General features: G+C 39.8%; 2 protein-coding genes across 5 annotated transcripts in view; one reads left to right on the plus strand and one right to left on the minus strand.

Moving 5' to 3' along the window:
• fat3b (FAT atypical cadherin 3b) overlaps positions 1-8322 on the minus strand; it is a 74225-nt gene extending 65903 nt beyond the window's left edge. For all 4 annotated transcript variants that reach the window (XM_076889195.1, XM_076889193.1, XM_076889194.1 and 1 more), the window contains exons 1-4: positions 7990-8322; positions 4190-7185; positions 3953-4087; positions 2830-3031 (exon numbers count right to left, since the gene is read on the minus strand). In XM_076889195.1, coding sequence (XP_076745310.1) covers positions 2830-3031; positions 3953-4087; positions 4190-7162 — 3310 coding nt within the window. In that variant the 5' untranslated portion in view covers positions 7163-7185; positions 7990-8322. The remainder of the gene's footprint in view (positions 1-2829; positions 3032-3952; positions 4088-4189; positions 7186-7989) is intronic.
• A 114-nt stretch (positions 8323-8436) lies between these two features.
• Positions 8437-17185, plus strand: chordc1b (cysteine and histidine-rich domain (CHORD) containing 1b). The gene is made up of 12 exons (XM_004550049.6): positions 8437-8634; positions 12211-12260; positions 12344-12400; positions 12564-12724; positions 13233-13333; positions 13543-13601; positions 14997-15067; positions 15301-15406; positions 15555-15674; positions 15774-15836; positions 16017-16218; positions 16447-17185. The coding sequence occupies exons 1-11, from the start codon at positions 8571-8573 to the stop codon at positions 16194-16196; spliced, it is 1032 nt and encodes a 343-aa protein (XP_004550106.1). The 5' UTR covers positions 8437-8570; the 3' UTR covers positions 16197-16218; positions 16447-17185.
• The last annotated feature ends 343 nt before the right edge of the window (positions 17186-17528 follow it).

Genomic DNA, 17528 nt, shown 5'->3' on the forward strand with positions numbered 1-17528 from the left:
CATCCCCATTCTTGAGAAACAGGTTTTGTGATCCCATTTTTTAATTAATGTCTCCATATCAAATAATTGATCCTAAGATTGATGACAAAATATTGTGTGCATTTCTCTATTGAGACACAACTGAATAGCTCTGAATGTGCTATAAAAGAGGACATCAGAAAAATATATGGCCTATTCATTTTAATAAATGAAGACTGAGTGCTTTTTAAAAGTGTTTGCTTGTAACTTAAAGAATGCCTTATCCTGACTGTGACAAATCCTGGAGCTTGCAAACCCACTAATAGAGGAGCAGTGGCGTTTGACAGCTGTCCAATGAGAAATTGCAGGGCTTGCTTTCCACCCAAACCAATGACAGGAATACAAATTTTTGTTCAAAGTGCAGGGGAGCTAAGGTTTAAAGCCAGAGAAGATCCGTCTTCTTTTCTGTTAGCCCATGTGTTTTCCACCCACGTATGATTGAGTCATTTAAACATCTAAATATCAAACGCGGGAAAAGAGGGCACTCATTAACAGCAGCTATGACTGACAATAGGGGTGTCATGGGCTATGCATGATGCATCAAAGAGCTGATTTACAAACTACAAGTGAGGGTGGGAGTAAGGGGTGCATTAGCTGAGACGGGTTAAACAAAAGAGAGTTCTCATTCTTTCTATTTTTCTCTCTGTCCCTTTCACTCTCACTCACTGTCCATCTCACTCTCTCATCACATATTTAGTTCTGGCACTAAGAGCCACAGATTGACAAGCAGCAAGAGCAAAGCCACTCAACATGGCAGCTAAATGCATGGTGGGAGTACAAAGCAGTGCTACTCTGTCCGTGCCTGACAACACTGACTTCTACACGATAAAATGAAGCACTTGATGATAAGGGAAAACTTGGCATGTTCTTACTGTATCGTGTCCTTCGATAGTAAAATGCATTAGCATTTCACATGCTTAGGGAAAAAAACTCTAAGTTATAAAAAGAAAAACTTTCCAGAAGACATTAAAATATATATATATAGGTCTGGGAGGAAGAAAGCTGTATTTTCTTTTGACACTTTTTATGTACTCCTGACTCCCCTGCATGCTTTTCCTTCCTCTCTTCGCTTCACTTCCACTTCCCTCTCCCTTCACTTTCTGCTCTAACAAGCAGTCTGATTTCCCCTGGAAAATCTACACTCAGTAAACGTTCTCACTGGCTCTGATGCTCCTTACTGAGGTATTAATACTCCAGGGAATAAAAACCCCAAATACTATTACAGGCATTTGTATGGATCAGTACATGCACTGTAAAACTGTTTTGCTGATGAGTACACAGCATACATAGAGTATGCAAATATATAAATGTAGCTGTTTAAAGCTTGCAATTACAAAAATTAACCATTTTATTTAATGCACAGTTTTCTAATAGCATGATGATCACAACATGATCATCGCCTGTCCTTGTTGTATTGTTTACTTTTGCCACATCTGCTTAGACAGTGATTGGTGGCTTTTATTTAAAACTATTCATGTATGCAGTGAATGGTTTGACAGGCAATACTAACTCTGGGAAACTAGGTTTCCTATTCAAAATTAAAATATGGATGTGTCAAATAAAATATAAACAACAGCGATAACTGCAAAAGCTGTATATTTATTTTAAGATGGGATTAGAAAAAAACTGCCATGTGAAGAAGAAAGAGAACGCGAAGGCTCACTACCTGCAAGTATATTAAGTCTCATTCACTATATGTAGGGAAGAGCAAATGAGGGTCTGGTTTCAGCATGAAGGTTCAGCATTTCAGCACCATGGACAGACACTGAACTGTTAGGTTTAAAAGCTTCAGTATGATGGACAAAAGCAGAGACTGCAATGATGCAATCATGACTGGTGGAAAAGAAAGAGTTCTTAGTCACACTTTTTCAGGTTTTCATGAAAAAGTATTGATGACAGTAGCTATAAATGTTTAAGCATACATCCATGTGCCCACAACACAGCTGTTTATCTGATTTAACAAAAAAAAAAAAAAGCAAATTGTAAGATCTTATTGATGTGCTCATGTTATTAATTTTCAAGTTTTACATTTAATGACATGCACCTTTTTGGGGAAGGGGGAGGCACTGTGGATGTTTTGTGCATTTGTATCTGCGCTATCTTCAGTAGTTAGCCCCTAACATTCAGACAATACTCACAGTTAAGACTAAAATTTAAGTTGCACAGCTATAGTACATGACCCAATATGCACTAAAATGAGGCGTCCTATTTTCACATTTGGTATTTGATTCATTTTATCCCTGGGTGAGTGAGTCATGGCTTCTTGTTTGGATCAACATGTCTTCAGCAGCAGTTTCACACTGCAGGAAAGTTGGAGTGTGCATGCTTATTTTGGGTCAGGCCTCCTTAAATAAGTCATAGTGATTTCTCCGTACTTGGGAAGGACGGGGCTGTTGTGCAGGAGAGCCTTGATCAATGTTAGCCGCTCAGCACTGGATGAGTTGTACAGAGCGGCCTGAGGCCCAGCCAATGTGGCTGCCATGCTGCCCTCATTACAGTAATGATCTCCCAGTACACAGCTCCCACGTGAGGCCCCATTAACACAGTGACTGTCGCTATACCTCGCACGCTCTTTGAATTTCTTTCTGTAACAAACATTTTCACATTGACTCAAGAACTGACAAGTGGCCATACTTTCTCTACAAATTACAATTAAACAAATCAAATAAAAACCTAGGCAAGCCATCTTGAAAGGCATGTGAAAATATTTCCTATGCAAAAACTTAGATGTTGATATTCTAAGCATGGCACTATGGGTTATTGGATTTTCACTTTACATAAATAGGCTTAGAAATTGATCTTGTGTCACACCTGTGTCTTCGTCAATCGTAAAAGTGCCCAGGCCGCTGCCACCTTGGATAGAGTACTTCAGCACGCCATCTCGTCCCTTGTCGTCATCTTTAGCGTTGACAGTCATGACACTTGTTCCTGCACGAGAGTTCTCCTTCACTGAGCCTCTCACAGCAAAGTCGGAGAAGTAAGGCGCATACAAATTCTCATTGACATCCACCACCTGAAGAAATGTAATGGTGCACATTAATTATGACAGAAAAACTGTGTGATATTATCTGTAGTATGCAATTGTGTGGCATCAGTAGACCATCTGTATATTTCACTTTTGTACACGTTATTCCCTGTCTTGGAAGTTAAATGTACCGTGAGCTAAATGCTGTCACGCATTTAATCATCTATCTAACCGGTGTCATAAAAATGAGTGAAGAATTAAAGGAAGAAAGATCTAAAAAAATACAATTGGACATCTTGTCAACAACTGCAACCTTGAAAATAACCAACCAAATCATCAATGATAATGTAAATTGACAAAATTGATCATTGGATTTTTTTTCTGGACAGCACACAAGAGAGGTAAAGAAAAGAGTGCAGTGGGTGGAGAAAAGCCTCAGGGGTGATTTGCCAATGAAGAATAACAATAAGAGTTAAAGGGAAGGTTCACAAAATGGTAGCGAGACCTGTTTTGATGTATGGTTTGGAGACGGTGGCACTAACAAAAAGACTGGAACCTTAACACCCCAAATTATTGATAATAATGTAAGCTGACAAAATTGATTATTTGCATTTGGGAGGCAGGGCTGGAGGTGGCAGAGCTGAAGAGCACTGGGAGTATCCAGAATGGACAAGATTAGAAAAAAGCATGTCAAAGGAACGGGTCCGGTTAAGCAGTTTGGAAGCGAAGTCAGAGAGGCAGGCCTGAGACTGTTTAGATGTGTGGAGAGAAGGGATGATGAAATTATTTTACAAAGGATGTTAGATATGGAGTTGCCAGTTAGGATCACACACAAGATTTATGGATGAAGTAAAGGAGGACATGTAGCGGATTGATGTGACAGGTGCTAGGGATAGGGTGAGATAGAGGCAGATGATCTGCTATGGTGATCCCTGAGATGTAGAATATTTGAGCATGTGTGCTACGCACCTCTACCTCCACAAACGTCTGGCTCCTAAGGCTGGGGATTCCTCTGTCTTCAGCAAGCAGCGTCAGGTTGAAAAACTGTTGTTTCTCAAAGTCCAACTCCTTTCTAATTCTCAATACCCCACTTATAGGACCGATCTATAAAAAAGAATTACATCATAAACAATCTATACTTCAATAAATGTAAAAATAAAAATCTTAACGTGTGCAAGATTCTGTTCACACTGTGTCATCACCTACCTCAAAAGTGCCATTAAAGTCATTGATTAAGGAATATCGAACTTGTCCTCCAGGTCCAATGTCTGGGTCCTGAGCCTGCACCCAGGTAATCACAGTCCCGGGCGGGAGATCCTCTAGTACTCGAGCACTATAGCTGGTAGGGATGAAAGCTGGAGCGCAATCATTGACATCCTCCAAGATTACACTTAGAGTAGTCACTGAGGACCTTCGAGTGCCTCTTTCAGCCATGTCTCTGACTTCAATCTTCAATATGAATATTGGAAATGTTTCTCTATCCAGCTGGCTAGCAACAAATACACTTCCAGTTTCACTGTCAATCCCAAACTGAGGAACACTGGTGAGCATTATATAGGAGAGCTGTCCATTCTGACCCATGTCTCTGTCAAATGCAGTGATGGTTATAACCTCCATGCCAATGGCTGAGTTTTCTGAAACAAGGGCAGAGTAGCTGTCCTGATAAAACTGAGGGTCATTGTCGTTTGTATCCTCAATGATCACTGTCAGTAATCTCCAACTGGACATCTGAGGAATGCCCTGATCATAGATGGTGATATTAAGGAAGTAACGATCCACTCGTTCACGGTCGAGTGGCCGCAGTATAGTTATCAGCCCACTCTCCATGTTTATATTGAAGCAGTTTTCTTTGTTACCATCAGAAATGGAAAAGAGAACGCGGCCATTAAAGCCTGTGTCACCATCTCGCGCTCGCACCTGAAATACACTAGCACCGGGAATGAGGTCTTCTCTCACGAGAATGCTTGTAGGCAAGGCTTCAAACTGTGGAGGCTGTTTGTTCGTAGAGAAAATATCTGTGTAGCTCTCATCTGGTCTCGGTCTAGCCATAGCAGATGCCTTTGAGAGCATTTTTTCTGCCAAAAGCTGGGCTACCCTTGTGTCTTTGCAGTTGAACCCTCTGGGGGGAATCCTACCCCTCACCACTGATATATTCACAAATGTGGGATCAGAGAACATCTCTCCATCTGTTGCAACAACTTTGAAGTTGAATACACCACTTTTTAAACTATCCACTGCTAACGATCTTTTCAGTGACAAAGCCCCAGAGTCTGGATTTAAGTTAAAATAATCTAACTCATTCCCAGAGAGTATCTTGTACTCAACTAGTCCTAGCTCGTCCATGTCAATTGCTGACAAGGTGACAACAGTCTGGTTGACAGGGAAATCACGGCTTATCATCCCTCTGCAAGAAACCTTCTCAAAAAGAGGCTGATTGTCGTTGATATTTATTACACGTATGGTGATATTAACCTCACTCTCCCTTCTGTAGGGTGAACCCCAGTCAGAGGCACGCACTGCGAAAGTGTAGATATCATCTGATGATTCAAAGTCCAGATCTCTAGTAATTCTCACCTCCCCTGTTTTCTGGTCTATGCTAAATGGAAGAGACTGTTCACCACTAATAGTGTGACTTACATACCCATTCTCCCCTTTATCATCATCCACAGCAGAGACCACAAGGACAACAGTACCTACAGGTACGCTCTCGTTGACGACAATATTGTAGAATGGCTTGTTGAACACTGGAGAGTTGTCATTAGCATCCTCGATTTGAATTTGGACACTTGTTCGCTGCTCACTTATCATATCAACTACCTCCATCACCATGAAATCCTGTGATATCCTTGTAAGCTGCCTGGTGGTCATAATAACTCCAGTCAAAGGGTTTATATCAAAGTACACTGGATCTGAAGGGTTGCTGAAGCTGTAATTGACTCTCAGAGGAGCCGGGGATATTTTCACCACCGCTATAACAGAGCCTGGGGGAGCGATTTCACTCAGCGTGACTATATAAACATCTTTTTCAAAACTCGCCATCACTGGGTCCGGTTTTGTAACCAACAACTGAACAATTTGGGTATTAGAAAACTTGGGAGGCATACCTCTGTCCTTGGCCTGAAATGTTAAGTTGCAGCCATAGGGGAATGTATCCCAGCTGACAGCTTCCGACGTTTTAACTCTGTACTCATTCCCAACAGGCGAACGATCAACCACAAACTGCTCGAAGGGATCCCCCTCAATGATGGACACCCACTCTATATCTCCGGATATTCCTTCATCTTTGTCCTCCACATTAATTACTGCATACACGGGATTCTTTTCTTCCCACGATGGAACAACAGCGACTGCACTAAGAACGGGAGCAAATTCATTTACTCGCTGCACAGTTAGTACAAGCCTTGCTGTGCTGCTGATACCACTGTTCCCATAGAGTTTCATCCCTCTGTCAACCACCTGTACCTCCAGCTCAAATCGGTCCTGTTTGTCCATCCTTGGTCGACCAGTCAGGGTGATGACCCCGCTCGTCGGATGAACAGCAAAAAGATCTATTTTATTCTTGAAAAAGTAGTAAAACTCTCCATTCGAGCCTACGTCAGCATCTGTGGCTGTCACACGTCCTATGCTGGCACCCAGAGGGGCACTCTCAGAAACAACAAATGCGTAGGAAGTTGGGGAAAATAGAGGTCGAAGGTCATTTGTATCCAAGACCTTGATATAAACAGTGGTTAAAGCCTCTAGGCCTCCTGGGGCCGAGGCCTTAACTGTCAGAGTGTAATTATCCTGTACTTCCCGATTCAGTATAGCACCACTACCTCCATTAGTGCATATGCGGAGAAAACAAAAATCTCCCATTACAAAATCTTCAGCCTGAAAGATGCCTTCACTGTCTCCCAACACAATGGAGTATTTTATCTCAAAAGACCAAGGTGGCCCGAGAATGATGCCCATTTTGGCTTCACTTTTGGTATAGGTTCTTGCAGCAGAGTTCTCAAAAATGGACACATTATATGCAGGCTGAGTGAAGAGCAGCAAGCGTTGCCCTGCTCTAGAATCTGTCAGAAGCTGGGCACGGGTTGAGTGGAAACATATGAAGAGGAAGAAGAAAAAGAAAATAAAAAGGAAAGGAAGAGAGAAGCTGGGCAGGGGGTGCATATTTCCCCACCGATTGGGCTTCATCACTATCCCATCATCCAGTCACCCTGTATTTGGAAAGAATCACAATTAAAATAAAGGACTTGATTTTAGTTGGTCATTCAGTAGGAATGTGTGTTCTGCTGATAAAAAAAAAAAAAAACTTTGGATGATCAGGCACAAAAACATTTTAGAGGGAGTTATTATCACTACATTGATATGATGATGCTCACACTTTGCATTGAAACAATGAGAAAGGCTGTGAAGCAACGAATCAACTTCAAACCACAGCTCATTTGCACAGTCTCACAGAAACACATCATGTCATCTAAATAAAATAACAGGGGTCATAATAATAAAGACTCCTTTAACAGAGACAAGCAGGGCTGTGATATTTTCAGAAAGTAGAACATAATTACAACAAACACATCATTGTGAAAGCACAGACAACCAATTAAAAAACCAATTTAACAAGTGTCAGACAACAAAAAGGGCAAAATAATAAAAATAAAGAAGTTTAAAAATCTTTTCTTCTTCTGTTGCCTACAAATTTTTATTGCTGTCTCTACATGATCGTGACTCAACTTCGAGAAACACTGAAATATATCGGATCTATAGATAGGACTGTACCAGCAATAAATAAATAAATAAATAAATCTTCAATCACAATCCAGCGATTTAACATCAACATCCCTGCTGAGAGGCTATGCCGGGAGATCTGCACAATCGTGTCCTGCAGTAATCCAGTGAAACGCGTCTCTGCAAAATCCACGAGTTTATTAACTTACACTTTGTTGCTACAGTGTGTCGCTTAAGTACCGGTACTGCATACATTTGTACAGACTTCACTTACACATTGCAAAGTGACCTACCTTTAGATGAAACCGATGCAATCAGTGAAATTAAATCCTGTCCCATTCTCACTCAATAATTACAAAAAAGAAAAGAAAGAAAGGCAAAATGGCCGCTTATGGATGCGCGAAAAAAAGCCTTTAGATATATCCCGATAGGCAGTTATCTAGTACACTGCAGCTATCCTCGTAAAACTATATAGCTATTGCCCCCGTTCCATGCACCTGATAACTGTAAGCCTGAGTGCAGAGGGCTATCCCGGCTTGCATTTGCAATAGTTACAACCAAACTAAGATTAGATAAGTTCTACATTCGTTTTCTATAAGGTTAAAGTCCGAGAGAGATGTGAACCAGAGAAGATGTCGCTTATTGCAAGTTTGGAAGCGGCCAGCATCAGCTGTCGCCTGTGTGGGACCGGAGTGCGCTCACAGGCTGGAGGTGGTGGCGGGCAAGCGCCGATCTTTGCCGAGTGCAGCCGACAACATCCGGAAGTGTAATGTTCAACACCTTAAAGCAAACGGCGGCGAGCTCTCTGACACACGAGCTCTGTAGTGGTTAGTTAGAAATCTGATCATTCGTTGTACTTCTCCCACCAGTCACTATGTCTGTTTTGTGTTATAATAAGGGATGTGGACAACGATTTGATCCAGAAAATAACCCAGCCGGTGAGTGGTCTTACTTTACTATCGATGTCCATTGTATGTTCCCTGAGTGTTAGCAAGCTAACCTCTCATCATCTGGAAATTTCTACCGTGAGCAGGCCCGATGGGCCCGTGTTGCTAACCTTATGTCAGTTAGCTGTTCAACTTAATTCATTCGTTTCCTTCGTTTTATATCTGATAAATAACACACGGGCCCTCTGTGAGTTAGTTTTATCATGCTGTAGTTAGCATGTTAAGCTCCTGCGATTAAAAGGCAACGTTAGACTTTGCGGGACGGTTGTGCGGACGCTGTAAGCGGTTTAAAGTTTCAGAAAGCCGGTTCCTTCCACATAAAGTATCTAAAGATCGTTATTCACGTATACAACGTTACATGTGTAGCCATACAAGTAGTGTGAATGCGGCAGTCACATTTTCAATTCAACGTTGGAAGTTTTAATCACTTGCTTACAATCGGCATCCCTTATAGTGATCTTAGTTCATCCGGCTGGTAATTATGTGACTGAATTATTCATTATTGTGAGTCGTTGAACTTTTCCACTTGGCTTTAGAAGAAAGTAGATGCTAGCTCGCTTTTAACTGCTTTCCATAATCAATGCAAACAATTTAAAGAGAAAACTGAAGAGACGAGTGGGACCAGTAGGCAGTTAACTACTTATTAAAAGAGTCACCACAGTGTGCAAGAAAATATATACAAGAAAAGCCTTAAAAAATACCAGCACAACAACGGGGAGGGAGGGGGGGCTAACCTTAAAATACAAGTAAATACATGCACATTTAGGTAACAAGTGCTTCTGTATTATGAAACGTATTTGTGATTAAATCAGTTACAAACACAGATAACACTCTGACATGCACCAACTAAAAGCGATGAGCTCCCTTGTGACTTTTGGGGTTACTGAGGTTGGCTGTCTGACCCTGATGTTGGAAGTTGAACTAATAATCATTCTCATAACTCGGATGATACTCCATCTGCTGGTTAGCCTACATGGTTTCTATATTTGATAGTGTTTTCTGTACTTGGAGCATGTTTCAATAAGCAGTTGTATATCCCGCATGTCTTCCCTTGACAGTCAAAGATGTAAAATTAGTAGGGGGAAACTACTTCCTCCGCGATACACACAGTGAATGAAAAGAAGTGCAATGTATTTATCATTATCTTTTTTTTCTGACTGCCAGGCTTACCCTTGAGGGAAGCCAAACTGTGTTTTGAGCCCAGAGTGTTCACTGCCAGCAGCTAAACATCGATATGTGAAAGCGAGAGCAGGTGGAGCAACCAGTTAGAAATCAGGACATTTTACACAGGCAAACATGATGTGTTTGCATGTACCCAGAAGAGGTACATGTAAACACCTTTTTTAAATTTTAGCAAAATATAGATCTACGACATAGACCTTAAAAATTTAAAGGAGGCCCAAAGATCAGTTGGTGTTTCCAGCCTGTTATACAGTTAAAGTCCAGTTTTTATTTGACATATGGTGAATTTGTGATTATTAATATTTCATGCATGTAAAGGATAACTAATTAAATTCTACCCTTTTTTGTCTTCTTTAAAAAATGTGCATTTTCAGTCACCTTACAAAACCCACAAATACTGTGGAGTAGGAAGACGATCGCTGTCATTATAAGCCACACCATTCTCCTTGTAACAGATGTGTTGTTTGTGTTTATATGAAGCCACATTGAAAAATAAATAAATAAAATTCAAGATCGCAATTTTGTCTTCAGCTCCCACGACAGAAACCTCAACGTGACTTATTTCCTTTCTTTAGAATGGTCCACCTCTATCCTCAAGTAATCTAACATTGTGTACACCCCCTGTGTAGGAGTCCAGTCTGATTTCCATTTTAATGGGATGCTAATTTTCTCATAACGGTAGAGTATATTATCTTTACCTTCAGAGGTATGCAAGAGGTGTGTCAAAGTCAGGAAGCACAGATTGGGCACAGCTCCGGCTGTACTACAGGGAAAATGCTTGATTTATGGTACCCACCGGTAGGGCTGGGCGATATGACCCAAAATTCATATCTCGATATTTTTTAGCTGGATGGCGATATAAGATATATATCTCGATTTTTTTTTTTTTTTAAGCCATAAGTTAAGAACAAAAAGAGAGTTCTTAGTCACACTGTGTCCCAGATGTCACACGGGCACTTTTATTTACATACAGCGTAGATATTACTCAAAAATAAATTATCAGCATATATTAAATAATCATGGTCCATAAATAAAAGAAAACAATGTTGTTTTTGTGCATAACAAAAAGCTCACAATTGTGCAGTCAAAATGTAAACTAATAGACGCTGAGCATAATAACAAAGAGACAGATTTCACAGCTGTACCACGTCTCTGAACAGGTGCCATCCTTATACACACACAGTACGTATCACTCCGCGAGGCTCCTCCTCTGTAGCCGTAATTCTCCGACAATCCATCAAGCGGTGCAGCTCCGTAGCTTAGCAAAGTCATATTAAAACATTTTTTGACAGATTGCTGAGCGCTGTGTACCACATAAAATCGGTTCGCGGTCAGTAAGCACAACCAGAATTCATACATAAGGCGCACTGTCGATTTTTGAGAAAAGGAAAGGATTTTAGGCCGTGCAGCCCCTCTGGGCTGCATGTCGTTAGCGCGGTTAGCTCGCTAACACGTTGACGCCATCCAGCCCCATGCACGGTAACTCGCTAACGGAGATTTTCCGCTTTCATCTTGTCATTGCCTGCAGGTGAAGCTATGGGGGAGTTGTGTTCAGTGCAGGAGAGGCGAGGCCGAGTAACGTTGCGTAGAGACAAAAGTGGACGAAAGAGAGGCAAACCTGCGGCTCCACAAGTATAATTATAACGTAACATAGACTATATCGATATAAACGATATTGTCACATCTTATATCTCGTATGAAAATATATCGATATTTTTTAAAAACTCGATATATCGCCCAGCCCTACCCACCGGCCAATTTCCTTTATTCGTTCTGCAGCGATTTATTTTTAAAGAGTAGATGATGAAAATAGAATACGAGTTACAGTAAAACCTCAAATAATGATGATGGTAGTGTGACTAAAGTGCATCACAAATCTGTTATTTTCAAATAGTCATACTCATTTTAATATATTGGTTAAATGTGTATGTATATATTGTACTTTGTGCTTTGTAGATTGCTCAAGTAATAAAAATTTGTTTTTTGAACACTAAGGATGTTCATGCCATTCTGTCTTTCCGGTAAACACTTCTTGTAGTTATTGGTATATATGTTGTTGTTGTTGTTGTTGTTGTTTTAATCCTACAGTTTACATATGCACATATTAGAATGTCAGTTCAAATTTTTTGCATTATGTCTTTAAATCATTCTGAGTACCTTTTAATAAATACTCTGAGTGGCCAAACTTGACTGCAAACTACCCATCATTACATAAAGCTCCCTAAAGCGTTCGGGCTACTTTTCTACAACTACAGTCAGCATTTTTCAAAACAAACGTACACTTTTCCACAGCGGCTATTTAGAGCAGACTTGTAAACAGTCATTGTTCCCACAACTACATGATTTCTCCCCAAAGTTAATCAAAGATGCATTTTGTTTTCACAGATGGCTGCACCTATCATCCAGGAGTCCCAGTATTCCACGATGCCTTGAAGGTAAAGCACCCGAAAATGCACAGCTAGCTTGTGTCTTCTTCCTGTTATTTGATCAAAGCTAATGTTTCTGTTATTTCCTTCAGGGATGGTCTTGCTGCAAGAGAAGAACTACTGACTTCTCAGACTTCCTCAGCATTGTTGTAAGTTCTCTGTTTAACCTTAGTCGTTTTCTCTGCTCTATTCTCCATGGTGATGTCTCTGTTGTCTGTTGTTTCATAGTTATTGACTGGCACCTTTGCCATGGCCAAAACAGCCTGAGCTTTTATTTTGTGCGAGTCCAACACGGTGACCTTCTCCTCACAGGGCTGTACAAAAGGTCCCCACAACAAAGAGAAGCCCCCTGAGCCGGTGAAACCAGATGTGACATCTTCAGGAGAAAAGAAGGAGTTAGAGGACCAAAAGCCAAAGTTTAATGAGTACATCATCTCTGCACCGAAACCTCAGGAGGCGATATGCAGACCAAGGTTGGCATCAGCCATATTTTTATGTTTTTTAATGCTTTCATGTGAGCGATAGCCATTTCTGGAGGCATCATGTTTCTGTTGTCATTTTTTTTTTGTGTGTGTGTGTGTGTGTGTTCTGTGTTGCACTTGGACCTAAGGCTGAACGGATTACTGTTTGGTTAAATCTAAAGTCAAGGCAACTAAATTGTCATGAAAAATAAGCTCTGTTTACGGGGTATTTTTAGGACTTAAATCTTCAATGCTAAGCTAAGCATCAACGGGATACTCTGAAGTGTTCTTACCAAGGTTTGGGGTTTTGTTTTATAACCTGGGTGGTTTCCCCCACTGTTAAAAGAAAGTGGACAGGCTCAAGCACTTAACACTGAAATATTAAAGCCCTTCTCAAGCAGAGTATAGATCCTAGATTGGGTTTGCACCAAAAATCACCCTTCCAAATGATTACTGCACACAGAAGCACATTTTTGTTTTGTTTTCCTTATAGTATTTTAATATATATTTGTTGTTATAGTCCTGATGAGCCAGCGGTGAGATTGCAGCATAAAGTCTCTGCATCTCTGAAGCAGGCACTGGAGAAACTTAAACTAACTGAAAATGCTGAAGAGACAAAAGGTAAGAGCTGAATTTGTTTTTTGTATTTTTCTGTTTCTCTCATTACCTCTTACATTTTAGACAGAAAGGTGATGGTATCAGTAGGACTTCTGCTGGGAAGCTGCCATCGTCTGTGTCATTCACATAATAGAATTTGAGTTAAAGCTTCATAAGAGTCAATGTACTGTTTTATAATTTTCTTCATGGGCTCAATTATTTTGTCTTTATAGAGGAAGAAAGTGACGAGATCAAAATTGGAACGTCCTGTAAAAACGGAGGCTGTACTAAAGTAAGTACTAACAGCAGCTTTAATGTATGAAGTCACATTTGTTTCATAGGTTGTATTGTTTCTTTGTAAGTATATGTGTAATTCCGAGTTGTTCGTGATAAATAGTATTGCAAAACTGCTCTCTGAAAAGGGGGAAGTGGATCTTTTTCCTCTGTCTCTGCATTTTCTCTGAGATAGATATAAAGCTAAGTTTTTGGGGGCTCAAGCTAATCGAGTCTGTCAGAGCAGAAACTCTAAGATTAGAACAGAAATTGAGTAAAATTGTCATTGACATGCGTAGTAGAAGCTTAGAGTGGGATTGTAGTGATTTACATAATTGTACTTTAACTTGTTTGCTTGAAAGCCACAACACATTTTCTCAAGGGTTTCTTGCTTTTAGTTTATCCATAAGATTGGGTCTTTGTAGAAGCCTGGATTGGTACTTTTTTGGACTTTTTTAGCAGGAACTATTTTTCTAAAACATTGGTACATAGACTATTACAGTGGAAATGATCGTTTGCTGAGTTGCAAAGTAATTAAGAGACTGTCATTTCCAGAAAAAAAATGCATAAAAGTTCTAAATTGTTTTTGAATGTCATTGGGTGAAAAAAGTATTTAATCTCCCCAAAACACATGAATTAGTACTTTGTGGAAAAACCCTTGTTGGCAAGCACAGCAGTAAGATGTTTCCTGTATTTGGTCACCAGGTTTGCACATATCTCAGAAGTGATTTTTATTTTTTTTTTCTCACGCCTTATTACAGAAACTCAGTCCTTTTGTTTTCTATGCTCCTAATAAGCAACTCCAAGCTTCAGCTCTCTCCATAGATTTTCTATAGGACTGGGGTATAAAGACCAGCTAGCCACTCCTTTGTTGTGTTAGCAGTATATTTTGGGTCTTTGTAATTCTGGAATATTCATCTTCAGTGTTCTGGCTGATTGAAGGAGGTTCTCGTCCAACATTTGACAGTATCAGAATAAAATACTTAATTCTAATTAGAATTACACTCTAATCACTTCTAACTTTTATGTAATGTGGGATTTTTTTTGTTTGTTTGTTTCCATGGATTTATGGTTGATATTCTGTCTCTCTCCATTAAATATGAAACTACTATAAAAATTGGAGGCTGTTTATTTCTTTTCAGTGAGCAAACTTCCAAATTCAGCGGGGCATCAAATAATTATTTCCCCCGCTGAGCTTTAGATTTTTATAAGCAGGACAGTTGAGGAAGTTGTTGTTGGGTGCCTTCAGACTCAACAAGAGTTGAAGTAACAAAGTTGGAATTCTTAAACTTTAACTCAAGACATTTAATGGTTAAAAAAGAGCTAATTGCCTCATTTGCATTTTTTCGCCTGACAAAAAAGCAAAAAAAGTGTTTGTGTTTGTTGAGGGCTCAACTGTTCTTGTTATCCTCAGAGTTTTGAAGGACCTGCAAGTGATTCGGATGTGTGCCTATACCATGCTGGATTTCCCATCTTTCACGAAGGGTTAGTATTACTTATCGCGTTTTCAAATTATTATGTAGAGAGTGTTAAATTCACCCGATTCCTTTCCAAATGTGTTTCTTACATTAATGCGGAATATTAGATCTGCTCTCTGTAAAAGAAACATGAAGGCACCATTATGATTCTCCTGTTAGTCTTGTTTACCTTTTCTCTTGAGTGACAAGTTATTGACTGCTAAAAATCCAGCAGGTGTTATATCTTTCCTGCATCTCCAGGATGAAATACTGGAGCTGCTGTAAAAGGAAAACCTCAGACTTTAATACCTTCCTCTCTCAAGAGGGCTGTACAAAGGGAACACATCTATGGAGGAAAAAAGATGCGGTAGGTGTGCCAGCTTGGCAGCAAGTAATCATTTATGTGTGCAGGCCTGCATAAAGGAAACTCACCTGTGACTCCATCTAGTGGTGTCTGCTGGCAGAGGCTGAAGAGCTGAATTTGAACATTTGTCTTGTATGAAAATTCTTTACAGGGTAAGAAGGTGGTCCCGTGTCGGTTTGACTGGCACCAGACTGGGACGCAGGTCATCATTTCTATCTATGCCAAGAATGCAGTCCCAGAGCTAAGCTATGTGGATGCCAACAGCACTACGGTGAGTCTATCCGATCGTTCCTCTTCATATCAAAACATCTTGGGTTTGGATTTTTTTCCTTCTTATTATCTAATGCTGATTTTTGCTTTTCTCCTTCAGCTCGACATACACATTATATTTGATGGAGAGAAGGAATTTGAGCAGAAAATCAGCCTTTGGGGAGTAAGTCTTATTTATTATTATGTTATTAGTCTGCACTACATTTCATTCAGTTTGAACTCATTTATTTTCTTTAATTGTGATGTAATTGAAACCAACAAGAAAAATAGCAAATTTCAATTTTTTTTAATTCATTTTTTTTCTTTCGCACCCTGTTTGTTAACGGAGTCTTTTGTCTTGCAGGTGATAGACGTGAGTAAAAGTTTGGTGAACATGATGGCGGCCAAGATCGAGGTAGCCATGAAGAAGTCCGAGGCGATGTCCTGGGCCCGTCTGGACCTTCCTCCTCCTCCTGCTCCACCCAAGGAGAGCGAGAAGCAAAAATCTGACAGTGAGGACGAGGATGAAGATGAAGATGACTGATAAGATTGAAAATAAAGACACGGTGTGTATGTTTAACTGAACCCAAGGTCACATGCCTCACAGTTAATTCGTTACCTCTTTAACTTTAGCCTTTCTTTGACAACATCAGTGTTTTTGTTTTTCAAATTAAAGAACTTGATTTTTCTCCCTCCCTCCCTTGTGGGGGTTTTTTTCCAGGGGGGGGGGTCAACTTGTAGTAACAGAATCTTTCGTTATTTTTTTTTTTAATATATAATTTTTTTTTCCACAGTGATTTAAAAACTGAGTTTCAGCAGGCTTCCAGTCAAGTCCCAGCTAAATTGCACTGAAGTCCCTGGAAAATTACATCATGCCTTAAAATAAGTTGTCAGTTTTAATTCTGCTCACTTTCACACCCATGCAGACCCATGTCACACTAATGGACCGTGGCTGTGACCAGATCTCATATTTTCAGGAATAAAATCATTTTTGTTTTTCATAAATTTAATACATCAGACCAAAAAGCTGCCCCGGATTGTCTTGATTTGTCCGCTTACATCAATATGTTATCCAAACTTGTGTTTTATGAAATGTATTCTGAATCAATTGTGAGACGAGAACTATCACAGCTGAATTATCTTGAGATATACTTTGGAGATGCACTCTAACTATCCATACTTTTCTCAGTAAAAATTGTAAATTTGCTCCAAATTATGTTTTTTACTTCACTACACTCAATGTAAATTTTGTACAAGTTTTGCTTTCAGATACTGTATTTATCTTATTTCTTGTCAAAACAAAGTAGTGTGGTTTTAATGAGGATGTACTGTAATGCCAATTAAATACAAAGTATTTTAAGCAAAATATTGTATCATAAAATGCTATGCTAGAAAGCATGTGTCTAGGCTTAGATTGTATGAAGTGTTATTTGGCAAAAGGAGAAGCAATGGAAAAGTAAAGTTCTAGGAAAGGGAACCAGTTTGTCTGACCAAAAAATAAATAAACTTCTGAGATTACATTTTAAAACTGGAGTGGTTGTCTATGGTTTGAATTCTAACATATACACCTTGCTAAATAAACCTTGTGCCTTCAGAACAGCCTTTATTCTTCATGGCATAAATTCACCAAGGACCTGGAAACCCTCCTGATATTTTGGTTCATATTGACATGATTGCATCAGTACAAGCATAATGTGAATTTTCCATTCCACCACATTCCAGTGGTACTCTATTAAATTGAGGCCGCGTTGCTATTTTCAAGAAACCGGTGTGAGATAATTTGAGGTTTGTGATGAGATGTGTTATCCTGCTGGAAGTGTCCATCAGAGGGTGGATACGCTCAGGTAGGCTGTGGTATTAACAATTATCACTTGGT

Source organism: Maylandia zebra, linkage group LG10 (assembly GCF_041146795.1).
Source record: "Maylandia zebra isolate NMK-2024a linkage group LG10, Mzebra_GT3a, whole genome shotgun sequence".
Lineage (NCBI taxonomy): Eukaryota > Metazoa > Chordata > Actinopteri > Cichliformes > Cichlidae > Maylandia > Maylandia zebra.

What these genes read in the sequence shown, in the direction of transcription:
- chordc1b (XM_004550049.6), top strand. Translation starts at nt 8,571, where the DNA reads ATGTCTGTTTTGTGTTATAATAAGGGATGTGGACAACGATTTGATCCA. An exon ending in CAGACTTCCTCAGCATTGTT is followed by an intron (nt 12,401 to 12,563) that starts GTAAGTTCTCTG and finishes TTCTCCTCACAG; the next exon opens with GGCTGTACAAAAGGTCCCCA. An exon ending in TGGATGCCAACAGCACTACG is followed by an intron (nt 15,675 to 15,773) that starts GTGAGTCTATCC and finishes TTTCTCCTTCAG; the next exon opens with CTCGACATACACATTATATT.